Here is a 14,493-nt window from a genome sequence, read left to right as displayed (position 1 = left end):
AATAAAACCATGGGATATGTATACACGTGTGGAGCACAGGAAGCAAAAAAACTAGTGGGTGAATAGACTCAGAAAATCATAAACGGACCCAAAACATTGGCCCGAATCAGCTTTGACTGTTTAAAACCTGCATTTGAAGATCCCAAATCGAAATGATGACTGGATTTGTTTTCACGTTCTGGAAAATGAATTAACTTCTATAGCAGCAAAACTCATTTGAAGTTCTAGTTCTGGCAGGATTACATTTCCTTCTGCTTTTTATTGCTGATATTCACGATTGTTTCCTGAATGCATGAACCTCAAGGCTCCACTGCAACACTCTGAAGTCACGAGCCTTCATCAAGTCTGACAAAAAACAACTATAGATCCTTTTTCCTGTGGTTCTGCTGATGGTAAAAACATGCAGCAACACCTCTCACATGTGCAATGACTTCTATCGTAAGTGAGATTTTCACCTTCTGGTAACAGCTGCCCTCGAAATAAGGCCAATTATAACTCAACAGCTGACATCACTGTATGGATTTAATAAAAACCTAAACCTGTTTGGGAGACGAAATCTCAAACCTTATACATCCATTAGGCAGGAATACGAGTATAGCTCTTTGTTCAAAATCCATCTTATGATAAAAGAAGAGGCCTCTTCGGTTCTCCCAGTTGTCCTGTAGCTCTTTCTGTAACTCTGAGGGCTTTTGCCGATTACTTTAAAAGCAGCAAATTAGAGGCAAAGCCCTGCACCCAGTTACAGTCAGCCCTCCGTGTGAAGTAGAGCAGAGCTGATACAGGAGTAAGACCACCCAGTGTAGCACACAGGAGGGACTGAAAAGGGACTACGGTAATGGCAAAGTCATTTTCCATCCATCCAACGATGTGATTTCATATCACTTAAAACCTGCAGACTGTTTATGGGTAAAAGCCAAGAGCACATCTACATTTCAAACCGAAGTAATGAGGGGGTCTAGTATTGGAAAGGATTATGAACACTAATCTCTCCCTGTCTTTTATTGCATGTGCTCACAGTTACACCTTGTTTGCATCATTTGGGATTTAACGTACAGTAAGTGTTGCTGACTGGGTAAAATGTCAGCGTCCCAGTGGTGTACTCCCACATGTAGCAACCTGAAGAAAATCTAGACCATTCTTTGAATAATCTCAACACGGGGCCTGCCCACTAGATTTTTTCCTGGACTCTGAGTTAAGATTCATTTATCGCACAAGTGTGCCCAGTTCAGTTCATCTCCTGACTCTACTATTTCAACACATACACACTCCTAATGCAGCCACTTTCATATGTAAAAGTGGAGGCATAGCTCTGTGAGTGCCACATTTGAGTGTTACCCATTCAATGTAAGTACAGAGGTAATGTGTGGTGATGTGTGCAGCGGTCTTGACGATGCTGCGGGATTATGTTGAGAATTTGAAGGGTTATATACTCAGAGAGAAATCCAAAATGTTCTGAATATTGTCCGCCTCACCAGAAAGGACCTCCATTTGAAACCCTGTTTAAACTATAAGAGGCACACATCCTTGGTAAGGGGCATGGTGCTTTGCTTTTCATGCAAGAAAGCAGTCTGAAATCACTTAAAAGCCCTCTGAAGTGATGGCTGGTTACTTCCAGTGGCAGCCCAATTGGATGTGTCTACGAGGACAAAATACAATCTGGTTCAGGCCCATGTGTAGCTTCTACACTGAAACGTTTGTTGAAGTCGAGGCCCAGGATAAATCTGGGGTGAAAATCAGGATTCAGTTTAGCTTTGAGGCTAATGACGATTGTATGACAGTTTTCTAGAATAAGGGGTCAAGGCATTTTGGTGACTTATGGTCACCCGAACTGCAGTGCAACTTTTCTGAACAGATTCCATGCATGTTATCCACCAAGACAGAATAAACTGAATGTAGCACCTCTCATTTCTCAGATTGTGCAGCGTCCATAGTTTTCACATGTGCTAAATGACTAAATATGGGTTATTTAACCATAAATCTGACATGGATCCATTATTCGTACCATATTTTATTTGCCTGGGCTTCCCAGACGTGCATACATATCAGTTAAACCACTTCCCCGAACAGATAATTACTTAAATTCAGTGAAGTCCTGAGCTGTCCGAAGCTGTACTTCTCAATCCGTGGGACATGAACGTTGTCCCATGACTCCTCGTAATGTGGGATCCCTCAGTGCTGCATGGCATAGCTGGCACAGGAAGGCCTGAGCCCAGCACATTTAATTACCCAAGCTGTCTTGGCATTGGATGGGAGGTGGGGGGGGGGGGGCACACAGTGAGGAGTCACCAACTTCATCAAGGGTACGGAGCTACTTGCTACTGCACATCTAAAACTTAACCCAGGACAGAAAAGGTGGGCATAGGCGATGTTATAGAGCTTTATGGATGATAAGTGAGTTTACAATAGAAACACATGTAAAATATGTATGCAGCAATGAATACAACCACTGGTGACCTCTCTTGAAGAAATATATAACCTGTGAGGGTTGAGTATACCAGACATGTGTGATGGAGAAAAGGCTGCTCCACATGTCTGTAGTTGTCATTCCTGTCAATGTGCAAGACTGAATGAAAAAATGACTGTTGCTATGAAAAAAAAGAAGAAAGTTAAGGGAAACAGTTTGGAAGAAACCATTCTGACATCCCTCTCTGTTGCTGCCTGCATGTGAGGAGCCCACCCCACCTCAGCTGTAGTGAGGAGAGCCCAGTCCAGGCAGCCAGCAACCAGCGCGTCTCTGCCTACCAATAGGCATGCTCGGCTCAGGCTCTGTGCAGTGCTCTCAGTCTCAGCAGCTGAAGCTGGGCGCAGGGGAACTGCGACGGCCGCGCCAAGCATCTTCCCAGGTATGCGTCTCTCTGTTGCTACGCCCTTATCCGTTTTTTTTTTTTTTTTTTTTTCTTTTTGCAATATTATGGCATTCTAACTGCATGCTTGTCTCCATCTCCACCGACACTGGCTGATTTCTAGGGAGGGGTTGCTGTGTCTGTTTTTATTTTTTATTTTTGGTGGCTCACGTAGGCTCCCTGGTAGCGCAGGGCAGCGGGTCTCGGTAAACACTCACAGTCAGCGAGGACGCATCTGCAAAACCTCCTCGTTAGCGGCGCGTCAACTTGCACACACCTCAAAATGTTCGCCCTTCGACAGATCAGCGCCGAGCAGCCGCTGCTGGTGGCCAGGCGGGGATGCGCGCTCGCTGCTGGACTGCGTGCATTTCTCGGGGAAAATTAGCAGCGGGGTTATGATTTGGCCAAGCGGCTTTCGTCAAAACATGACCGCTGACTATATTTTCAACTTGCGGTGCGTGCAGGTAGAGATTTTTTCCCCCCTCTCTTCTGGTAGGCGCTGACTTGCGGCACTGCCTGAAGCAGGTACAGGGGGCTGATATAAAAAAATCATTTCATAGCTGAAAATTGAATGTAGGCTGTGCCATATAACACTGCAGCAGGCTATAGCAGGGCTAGATCATGCTGTATCTATAATGCATAATGTAACAGTCACAAGTGTGATGTTTTATTGATAACTCTGCTATGATACAACGGATCTATTTCAAATCATTATTCATTCATAGTGAGTTGACCAGAGGAAATGAGGGTAAGGAATATGTTTTTCAGTTAATGTGATGGACTTAGTTCACAGTGAGTGCGCTTGATTAAAAACAGAAAAGAAAAAACGTGCTGAACTTCTGTTTTGGATGAGTTTGCAGAGGCAGTTTTTTTTTTTTTTTCAGTGATTAGCCTCATCCGTGGCGCTCTGCTCTCCCTGTCACTAGGTAAGATGTAGGTACACTCCCTTAGCAGTTAGGGTGGTGCTGCCTGCGAGTGCTGATGTGTTACAGTGGCCACTACCTGTGCATGCAGTCTTTTAGGCCTGGCTGTTCCCCGGGGGCCTCCCATGGATGGGTTGCAATCAATAAAACAACATTTTTTAAAGTTAAAAGTCCATTTTGGCTCATTCATGCTCATTCGCCAATTTTGGAGTGGTGCTTTAAGGCTGTGCAGGAAAGTTGCACCTCAGAGAAAAACTGAAGCAGAAAATTACTTAACTCTTAATTGCATTAATTATCAGCTTGTGAATGACATGAACAGCAACTTTGTACATCAGCTGGCCCTTATTGTTTGTCCTCCTCATTCAGAAAACTTTCACACCATTCTCCATTTTAGTCATGTGGATGTAAAGAAATGGTTGTTTTGTCATTGCTAATGTTGTTGCTATGCAAAAAGGGCTCATGTGCCATATTTCCACTGCAATCAAAGCTATGACCTTGTCAAAAAAGGAGCCACTGTGTGTCTGCTTGCCTCTGATAAATCTTTGTGTTAAACAAGCTACTTTTAGTAAACAATCGCTAATAATCGATGATTCTGGATTTGGCTGATTCAAAAAGCCCTATTCGTGAATATTCTTATTATGTTTTATTTGTTTATTTTTGTGCTGCATTTGCCAAGCTGCCTGTTCGCTCCACTTGGAAAGTCAGGAATAGTTGGTGGACTCACACATCCAGAAGCCTTGATTTCAGCAAGCTTGATGATTTTCTTGATTATTTTAGGCACAGCTCGTCTGGTCGGTGGAGTTACAGAGGCGTTTTTAAACCGGCTAATCTATTTTCACATGTGTTGTCCTTGAAAACATGGTCAGTGGAGATTTTCTGCTGAGCTTCATATACATCTGGACGGCATTAATTATCTCCAAACTGAAGGCTGAGCCCTGATCTGAAGTGTTGCAGTGAATCATGCAGTATGAACTCCCACACCAGGAAAAACTCTGAACTGCAAAGTGGAGAAAGTTATGGAGTGAGAAAAGTTAAGGTCACTCTAAGGTCATGAGGAGACGGCAGAATTTTGCCAAACGTTTGAATGCAGCAATCTTTTAGACAAATTATTTATTCTATAATCCTGGACGTAATTTAGTTTTAAGTGGACTTTTTAAAAAGGAATAATCCAGTTTGGAGCTGCAAAAATGACTATTTTTATCAGTTAGATCAATAAAGGTGAAGTTCATTTATAGGCCACAGTAAAACTGTAACTTATAGATCTTCATCTCTGTGATCAGCCTCAAGTAAATACTTATTTTCATGCAAAATAAAAAAGCCAAATCTTTGCTGGTTCTAGCTTTCCAAATATGAGGGCTTTTCTGCTTGTCTTTGTCAAATTAATTGAATTTGTTTTCAAGTTTCACAACTCTGTAAGAGACTGTAGTTAATTTAATGCAGTTTCCTGCTGTATTTCATATTGATGGTATATACAATTATATTTACATCTTTCGCACATAAATTAACAGTAGATAACTGTAATTCATCAGCATAAAACAGTATTATCTGACAAGTAGATCCCACCCACTGACATCATGAGTTTAGATGTAGTTTTTCACTCTGATGAAACAAGAAAAAAAATAGAATAGATGTGCTGATTACATACATACTTGTGAACAAAAGCCTGATTTCTGTCCATTTATGCTGCAGTATATGAGCTATAAGTATAATGAACCATCCTCTGATGCAAAGACTCTGTATGATCACATGAAAACATAGGGGCTTCCACCAAAAACCAAGAAAAAACAAGGATTATTGCAATTTCTTGTCTTTTGTGATAGCAATATATTATTATTGTAATATATTAAGAATGTTTTTTTGTGTAGAAAAGAGTAGAGCTTTGACCTTTACTATCTTCTGAGATAATCCAAGATCCCTAATATAAAACCACACGGACATGTGTTTACTGTAGCCTTGTCTGTCTAAACTTTGGTACCAGATATTAATCTACCTGCGAAACTTTGAATCGCATTCAGTCACTTTAAGGTTTTATCCCATGACTTCCATCTACACCTCATTAATAATCAAACATTAAAAAAGTTTAAGGGGACTAAATAATTATAAGTGTTTCATCAGTCCTGACAAAATATCCAAAACTTTGAATGAGTTGTTGTATGCAAGTCTGTTCCAAAGCAAATGTCCTGGATTCAGCATCCCTAAAGCGACACCTGCATAATAGAAAATGGAAACAAATCCGCCATTTAGGCCTCAACATGATGAGCCAAAATGCTACGTGTGCAAAGCTTTTGATCAGTGTGTTACTATTTTGTAAGACATTCACTGTCATCTCAGGCTGTTATAGCCTCTAATTATTATATATGACAGGCAGGTCTGCTGGTGCATTCACACGAAAGCACACAAACAGATGAACACACTAACAGGGACTCAGCGGTCATCAAACTACACTCTACTTTTTTCTCCTTATTGTTGCAGCACATTTCAAGCTGACGCAAATAGCTTATTCTGACATCAATCTATTAATCAACAGAAACTTTAAGGAGGAAGGAATTAAGAAGGGATTGTTTCATAGATTTTCCATTTCTAAACTGCACGGACTGGCTGCGTTTTTAATCTCATGTGTTGGTAAATATGTGTCTTCAGAGACTGAATTCAGCAGATAATATCATGACTTCTTGTGCTTAAAAGACGTGACAATCCTTCTACCATTTCACACATACACATCCAAGAAATAATCAAGCAATAAAAGAATAACATTCACTGGATTGATTGCAAATAAAATAATTGAAATGAGTTGCAGGATAGAATGCAACACAAAACATCTTAAAGTAATCTGCTTTTTACAAAGTAAGCAGGAAAAGCGTCACGGCAGCCTGAGAGAGGTGGAAAAAAACCCAAAATATGGTTTGGTTTCTGAGCTTTAGAAATGCTCATGTCTGGTGTGATGACCTGAAAAGTTTTAATTTGGTTGCTTGTCGTTGTTTAAGTTTTTGTTGTACAGTAAATAAAACAAATAGTTGCCCATTGGATTCTCCTTGCAGATTATCAGGAGGAATATATCAATGAATAGTGATAATTAACAAAGTTATTGAAGTAGGAACCATGATAACATGAAGTAATTAAGATTCATATAGTTCATTGTACTTTTTATTCAGATTTTTGTTCTTTTCACATGGATGTAATGTTCATTATGTTGTGTGTTAAAACACAAGTTAGACTTCACCTTTCAACTAGACTTTACAAATGAGGATTTTAGTCACTTTACATGTTGTAAAAGTGCCATCTTTTCTAAAGCTATTAAGACGTTAGAAATGCTGGTATATGATTGATTGCAGCAGTATTAAGTTACCATAAGGGCAAATAAAATGCTGCAACTACACCTGTCGATGTTTCTTCAGGGACTTTTAGTATGGAGGCTTGTTTTCAGTTGATGTAGAAGGATTTCTTTCTTTTAATGTAGGTCGGTTATAAGAGGAAGAACTGCATTTAATATTGCTCCAGATGCCGCTCTGAGTGCTTGTCATGCCCGATGATGAAGTGTAACCTGCTTGTGTTGAGGTTAAATCAAAATTTGTCTCTCTTCTGCTGTCACAAAAAGGGCAAGGAAATCATTATTTAGGCTGTGATTTAATAGCTCGAGAACAACTCTCATTTATTGAATTACCGTACAATAAACAATTATTTTAGACACATTAGAAAAATGATTGAAGTCTTTAGGAGGGACACAAAGTGAAGCTGATAAAACATCTCTGGTTTCCTGACTCAAAAGGGAATTCTCCTCTTTATGTAAAAATAAACTGGACTGCACCACAGAGTAAAAATAAAAAAGATGAGGCATTAAATTAGTTGCCTCTTAATTTTAAGCACACGTTAAGCAAGTGGTCAGAGATCAGCTGAAGTTCTTTATCATAGGATAACACACATTCGATGTAGGTGCATGCTGTTACATGTTACCTCCTTGTTCTTTCCTTAGTGATGGCCTCTGCTGAGCAACCGTGCTCCAGCTTCCACCGGCAGCACTGCGCATAAGGCAACACACCCACCTTTGCCCTCCCGCCCTGAAGTGAGAGAGACACCACCATGTACAGTGTGGAGGACCTCCTCATTTCGCACGGATACAAATTGCCCAAGAGCGGCCCTCCGTCTGCCACGCCTTATGACAAGCGCCCTGCTGATTGCCAGCGTGAACTTGTGGACAACAGGGCCGGCCGCGGGACACTGAATGGCTATGAGGCGGAAAGGGGGGCAACTATCACAGGCATCTACAGCAGCAGGCAGGCACTGGTGAAGGGCTACTTCGCCATCGACAACGAAAGCGGAGAAAGGAACCAAAGGAGAAAAGAAGCTGGTATTGGTATCCTAGGTGACGCTCAGCCCTTGGGTGATTCTCTCGCTACAGATAGCGGGTGAGTGTTTTTTCCCTCTCTTTTGCGACCCCCCCCAGTAACCCCTTTACCTTCTCTTCTCTCCTCTCCCCTCTCCTCACTTGGGCCTTTCAGTATTGCATGCAAAACTGAGTCTGCACTGCGCAGGGTTTTTTTTCCCCTTCCCCTCCTTACAGAGCTGCAGAACAGTGTGGCTGCAGCAGCACTACTGACATATCATATGCTGAAATATGAGGAAATGTGAAAGGTGCCCTGGCACTTGTTTACATGCCTGCACAGCGACATAGTGCGTGTCTCTGTAGTGCCCACCCATGCCCTGCTATCGTCTCCCCAGCTTTGACCAGGCAGGCAGATGTAAACAGCAGCACTAGACAGTGAGCAAACTGAGGAGGACCGAACATGCCTCAAGACAGGCGCGTAATCACTCCACTGTAAACACTGGCACACTGAATCACGCCCAGCACGTGCTCTGTGATGTAAGCATGTTGCTGGGCAAGTGTGCACAGCGCAGCTCCCCTTAACCATACAGTAGCATATGCTGCTGAGGATGATCCATTGACTTTGCTGCTTAAATGAATGACTACAGAGACTAACAGTGCTTTAGTGCAGTGCGGATATCAGGTGGAGCTCTTTAAAATCATTCTTTTTTTTTCAAATTTCTGGTTTATAATTTAGAATCTTGGATATTTTAGAAAATTATGTTCTGATATGTATTTTTATTTCATTGTTGGATGTTTTTTTTTCTTTTGAGCAAACTCCAAATAGCCTGCCATTTCAGGCTGTTTTGTAAATTGCTGATATACTCTGAAAGATATGACGCTTATCTTTGAATTTCAGCAAGCATTTTCCATGCCTATTTATAACAGAATGTTATCAGGATGGCTTAAACCTGCCTGGATGTGACTGCTGACCTGGTGGTGCTCATGGATATGGCAGCATTTTGTTCTGCTTAACCACAAAAGGAAAATCATCGGGATTACTGGACAGAAGCAGAAAATTTACACACATTTTTTCAGTTAAACTACATTTTAACTGAAAAAAATCCACCTTGTTAACAAAAAGACCTCTCAGACCTTAATTCTTATTAGTTGGTATGTTCTATCTAAAATAAGGCTGACAGTGCAGCATGCATGAAAGTAATTTCCTTAAACTGCAAAATAAATATGGAGCCACAACTAAAACCATCTCCAGCAGCACTGCTTCATCCCACTATGCTGCAGGCACTTGTCACATAGTTGCCATTTTATGTTAGTTACATCAAGCATTTTTAAATTCTCAGGAAAGCATCAGATATTTCATATTAGCCCTGGTAACACTCAAAAGGGACCTCGTGTTTTTTCCGGAAATACCTGGTTGTTACATAGTAAAACAGATAAAAAAGTTATATTTTTATTGGATGTGTTTTTTATTGTCTTCTGTTTGTAGGTAATGCAGTTTTATTCTAAGGGGTACAATAAATTATGAGTTAAAATAAACAGAGGTATAGAGGGACTTTTGCTTTTACGTCAGATCAGATAATGGGATGTCTTTGCTGAGACTTTAAGAGCTACGATCGCTGGCCAGATGACCAGCTTCCAAGATAAGGTCAGCACAATTTAATATGCAGATCATAATGCGGTAGCATCACAATTTCATGGTGTCTTCAAGGGACTTTGGAGCCGCTGACTTAAGCACTTCTGTCTCATATGTGCTGGCTCTCCTTGATTAAGTTTTGTTGGAAAGGTAGTACTGCCAAAGCCAAAACACTTGCTTTGGTCTAATGTGAACATGTCACTTTTAATGTTTAACAATGATTAAAGACCGGTGTTCCTTTATTATATTGATTTAGATGGCTGCTAGATTGCCCGGGTATATCTTATTAAACTAAGCCTTCCTGGAAAGTTAAGAGGTAATAAATATTTTATCATAAAAACTGAGATGTTACAAATTGTGATGAAATTTGTTTTGTGAAAACCTTATAAGAGTCAAACTATATTTGGTCCACTTGATTCTCATCCTGTTACAATGACAGCTGTCTTATTAACTGATCTTTTTATCGTTATAGGTTCTACGATGTTCCTAGTTTGACTTATTCAGAGCCTCTGAGCCATGATGACAGAGATATTTCCTACTGGCGGAGGCGAGGCCAGGACTTCAGCATCCTTCTGGACTATGCTGATGGCAGGGAGCTAAGGGCCTCTGCTGGAGCATGGAGGCCACAGGCCCTGATCACAGCAGAGGAATACAGGGCAGAGAGGCAAGCGCAGCAGCTATGGGAGGACATTTCCTGGTTAAGGGACCCAGATGCAGGCCCTGGTCAGCTAAGGGTGACAGGGGAGAGGAAGTGCCAAAGTCTTGGTACAGAAGAGTGGAGACCTGCTGTGGGCCTGGGGAGGCAGTTGTCCGATGGGGATGGGGAAAGGTGGGCAAAGGGCCAGTACCGCCTGAGGACACCTGAGGGTTTTTTTCACCCTAGAGCGAAAGCAAAGTCTCAGTCTCTCCCCAGGGTTTTGTCACCTGATGGAACTGACAGCAGAGAGCTTATTCCATCAAGACCTAGTCTACCTGATAGACAGAGGATAAACAGAACTGTTTTCTCTGGGCCCTATAGTAGGTATGTCTATGGTGGTGGTAGGGACCGGTGGGGTAGGAATGTTGGGCCAAGCAGCCATGTTGCACTTTTACCAAAGCCCAGGTTCAGCAGGCCTTTAAAGCCTCCATCATATGAGATTCACCAGCAGACTAGGGGTAGCGCAGAAATGCTTGCTATAGACATGGGTGCCAAACAAAAAGATAGATCTGTCTATTATCCAAGGGGTGGGGAGCTGAGACAAGACTATTTCGCACAACACTCTGCCATCACTGGAATGGAGCCCCCTGGCTACATACCACCTCCCTCTTATAAAAGAGCCCCACCCCCTAGAGCAGTTTCAATGAACCGCAATGAAATGGCAAATTTAAGATGGAGGGCAGAAGCTTTTCAGATGCCCAGCTCAGATCCTGGAAGGTGGTTTTCCAGACAGGGAAGTGGTTCATGGTTGGAAAATTATGGAGAGCGCAGTGCATCCTATAGAAAACAGATACATTCTGGACTTGAAGAACAACCAGGTCATGCTCGTCAATTACCCACTGAAGACCCAAGAGTAAAGCAAATCTCAGGAGGGCCTAGCGGAACTTCACTCACTGATACAGACAAGATCCGTAACATCAACAAAGAGACTCCACCCGCTAAGACTTTAGGACAATCTACACATGATAGTGCCTTTCCTCCCCAACAGGGGGCAGCTCTCAATACTGAAGCCCGCAAAACAGCTCTCAATGACAACGACAGCAGTAATCGATGGTGCAACAGGGGTATAAACAAAAAATGTGACAGTGTAGGTTCTGAACAAAACCGTAGTCAATTTCTTCCTTCATCTATTCTCGGTAAACCACCACCACCTCCATGTAAGCCGGCCGATCAGGGTGTTTCTGAAACTGTGACAGAGGTAAAGAAGGTGGAACCACCTGAACCACCTGAGAAAGACAAAACCAAGAATCTGAAAAAGAGACTTAGTGAAACAATATTTTGTTTGGTGTCTGTCCCTGTTACTCCACAGCTCAGTGGGACAATCCGTGATCAGAATAACAACAATGAAAAGTCACCAGATCCTACAGGCAGTCCGAGTGACAACAAAACTGGCCATTTAACAAACCAAAGTCTCCAAAGCACATCTTCAGCTGAAGCTGAGTTGCAAGCTCTAACTGGTAGCATAGCGAGCAGCAAAGCTAGCAGTAGAGCGAGCAGCAAAATGTTTAAAAAATTATCCTGTAGGCCCCCTAAGATAAATCATTACAAGGAGCTGAAGTTGTCTGGATCCTGGCCTGCAAACCAGTATCGAGATCAGGAGACACAAACTAGCCCAGAGGCCCGAAAACCCACCCCTGAAAACAAGGAAGCACAACAAGACCCCGTTCCTCCTGATACTGAAGTTGCTCCTGATAACAGTGGTGTATTGGGCACTGCCTTCAGTTTTCCGATAAAGGGAGTGAAGAGCCTAAAACTATCAAGTAACAGCGCTTTCTCTCTGACCTCCACCTTCTCCAGCCAGCTGAACAAGAGCACAGCTCAACAGCCAGCAGTACCACCCTCAGGAAATGTGGAGGAGACCAAACCAGCAGCAAACAGTGGGCAGGAAGAATTTGAACAATTATTGCTGAAACCAACCACGCAGCGACCATGGGATGCTGTCAAAGAACTGGAGACCATCAAAAAAGAAGTCCAAGATCAACAGCAGCAGCAGATCAGCAAACAGCCCAGTGTTGACAAGTGTATAGAGGACTTAAACGAGGCCTACAAAGACATCTTAGAGCTAGGCACTGCCAGCAATAAAGTCCCAAATGGTTCAGTTCAAATTCCTGAGCGTATCAAAATCCGACTGACATCCGAACCTCTCAACAAGCCCAGCAGCCTTAGGCGCAGTGCAGTAAGCTGGTCTGTTGACCCAGAATACAGAGAAGTGAAGAGCGCCTTTTCTAGGCCTGCAACAAAGTCGGTAACCTTCAGCAAGCAGCTTAGAGAAGAGCTGCCAGTCCCACCTCGTGAGACAGGCTTCAGAGAATACAGGGTTGTTGCACATCTTTCACGTAGAAGGAGCAACGATGGCAGGACAGTGAAACTAGACCTGCCAGACGAGCCTATTGAGACACCACTTTGTGACTTCAGTCCAACAACGCACACTACTGCAGCTGAGGTGCCGTGGGCAGATAGACAACCCATGCAAGATGCCTCTACACTCACCAGTCCTCCGGATTATGAGGACATATGCCAGACGTTGCGTCAGACTAAAGACCCCGCTGATGTGAACAGAGGGTCTGCGGGCCATTCCAGACCTAATGACACGGAGACACAAGATCTCAGTGCTGAATCTGAGGACGAATGCCCTATTTGTAAAAGAGAGCTTGAGAATCAGATGAGACAGGGTGCATTGCCTCCGCTTCATGAGGAGAATAGCTCAGACAGCTCAACCAATCAAAATGGCAGCCCACCACAATGTGCTGCATTAGAAAGTCCATCAGAAGATTCAAAAACTGAGGAGCCAAATGACTCAACTTTGAATCAATCAGGGTCTGACCTACTTGCCGAAACACCGGAACAGCATTCACTGACACAAGAGGGAGATTGTGAAAAAGCAGGCGATGCTCAGGCAGAAAACACAGACAGTTCATGCACCGTTAATCCTGCTGCGGGCATACCAGCAAATGGAGATACCGGGGATCTTTCCTCTGCATCCACAACAATATTACCAACAGATCTGCCTTCAGACCCCCAAGTCACAGAGGAACAGAGTGTTGAAACTGTAGCTAAAGAAGCAGAATTAGAAGACAAGAAAGCCATGACAGGAGAAACACCTGAAGGCAGTGGAGACAAACAGACAGCTGAAGTGAAAAGTGATGGGCATGACAAAGCAATGCCTGATGACAAGCAGGAGCAAGAGAAGAAACCATTTACTCTCCCAGAGCATCGAGTTGGTCTAGGAACTCTGGGGCGAGACCATCCAGGGTTACCCGAGTTTCCGCCAGACAGACTGCCACTTTCAGTTCCCCCAAACCTTGACCGAAGATTATCGCTTAGCTTGGAGGGGGAGAGGAAGACCAAGGGTCCGTCCAATCGAATCGAGGCATTGCAGAACAAGCTGGCTATTTCTCCAGGTAGGGTGGCAGTTGAGCGACTGGCCAGGATGAGAGAGGTGGACGTCATATGTCGTGTGAGACGCCTGAGCATCAGGAGTACTGACTCTGGGGAGGGGGAGGGGGAGACAGAGGGGGAGGGCAAGGAAGAACAAGTGGAGGAGCTCCAGCTAGAACCTCAGAAGGACAATGACAACAATCAAGAGGTCACTCATTCACAGCAAGCCGCTGAGGAGGCAGTGTTGCAAGATGAGCAGAAGTCATCTCTCTCAGGTGAGAATAGAAATATCGCAAGTCTTTCACCCTTCAATCCATCATAGATTTCACTGTTGTGTATGTTTCTTGAATTAAGAATGAATTTGACTGTCACAAATATTGCAATTGCTTATGTTTTCCCAACTACTTTTCTTTTTTAAATTTTGATAGCTTAGATGGATGAAACAGCACTATGTAAGATAAAGACAACCTTTTTGTAAATGACTATCTTTCTTCCCAGAATCCAATGATCTCAGCCGAGGGGAGACAGTGTAGGAAAACTGCGTCCATCATCTCCATCTGAGGTTTTAAGCTCCAACACTGTGACCTGGCTGCCTACTAGAATGCCTTCATCTCATCTTGACACTGAAATGGCCTTCTTGTCCGACAAGAGCATTGTGTACACCTTCACCCTCGGCGCTGCATTGACTACTAAGAGTG

General features: G+C 43.0%; 1 protein-coding gene across 1 annotated transcript; it reads left to right on the top strand.

The window, feature by feature from the left end:
• Positions 1-2,670: 2,670 nt before the first annotated feature.
• Positions 2,671-13,943, top strand: jcadb (junctional cadherin 5 associated b; the record flags this gene model as incomplete). Its single annotated transcript, XM_075483176.1, has 3 exons — positions 2,671-2,843; positions 7,737-8,169; positions 10,193-13,943. Coding segments are annotated over exons 2-3 (4,077 nt in total), but the record flags the coding sequence as incomplete, so codon positions are not given.
• Between the last annotated feature and the right edge of the window lie 550 nt (positions 13,944-14,493).

Source organism: Odontesthes bonariensis, chromosome 14, assembly GCF_027942865.1.
Source record: "Odontesthes bonariensis isolate fOdoBon6 chromosome 14, fOdoBon6.hap1, whole genome shotgun sequence".
Taxonomy (NCBI): domain Eukaryota; kingdom Metazoa; phylum Chordata; class Actinopteri; order Atheriniformes; family Atherinopsidae; genus Odontesthes; species Odontesthes bonariensis.
This window is presented reverse-complemented; position numbering and strand designations above follow the sequence as displayed.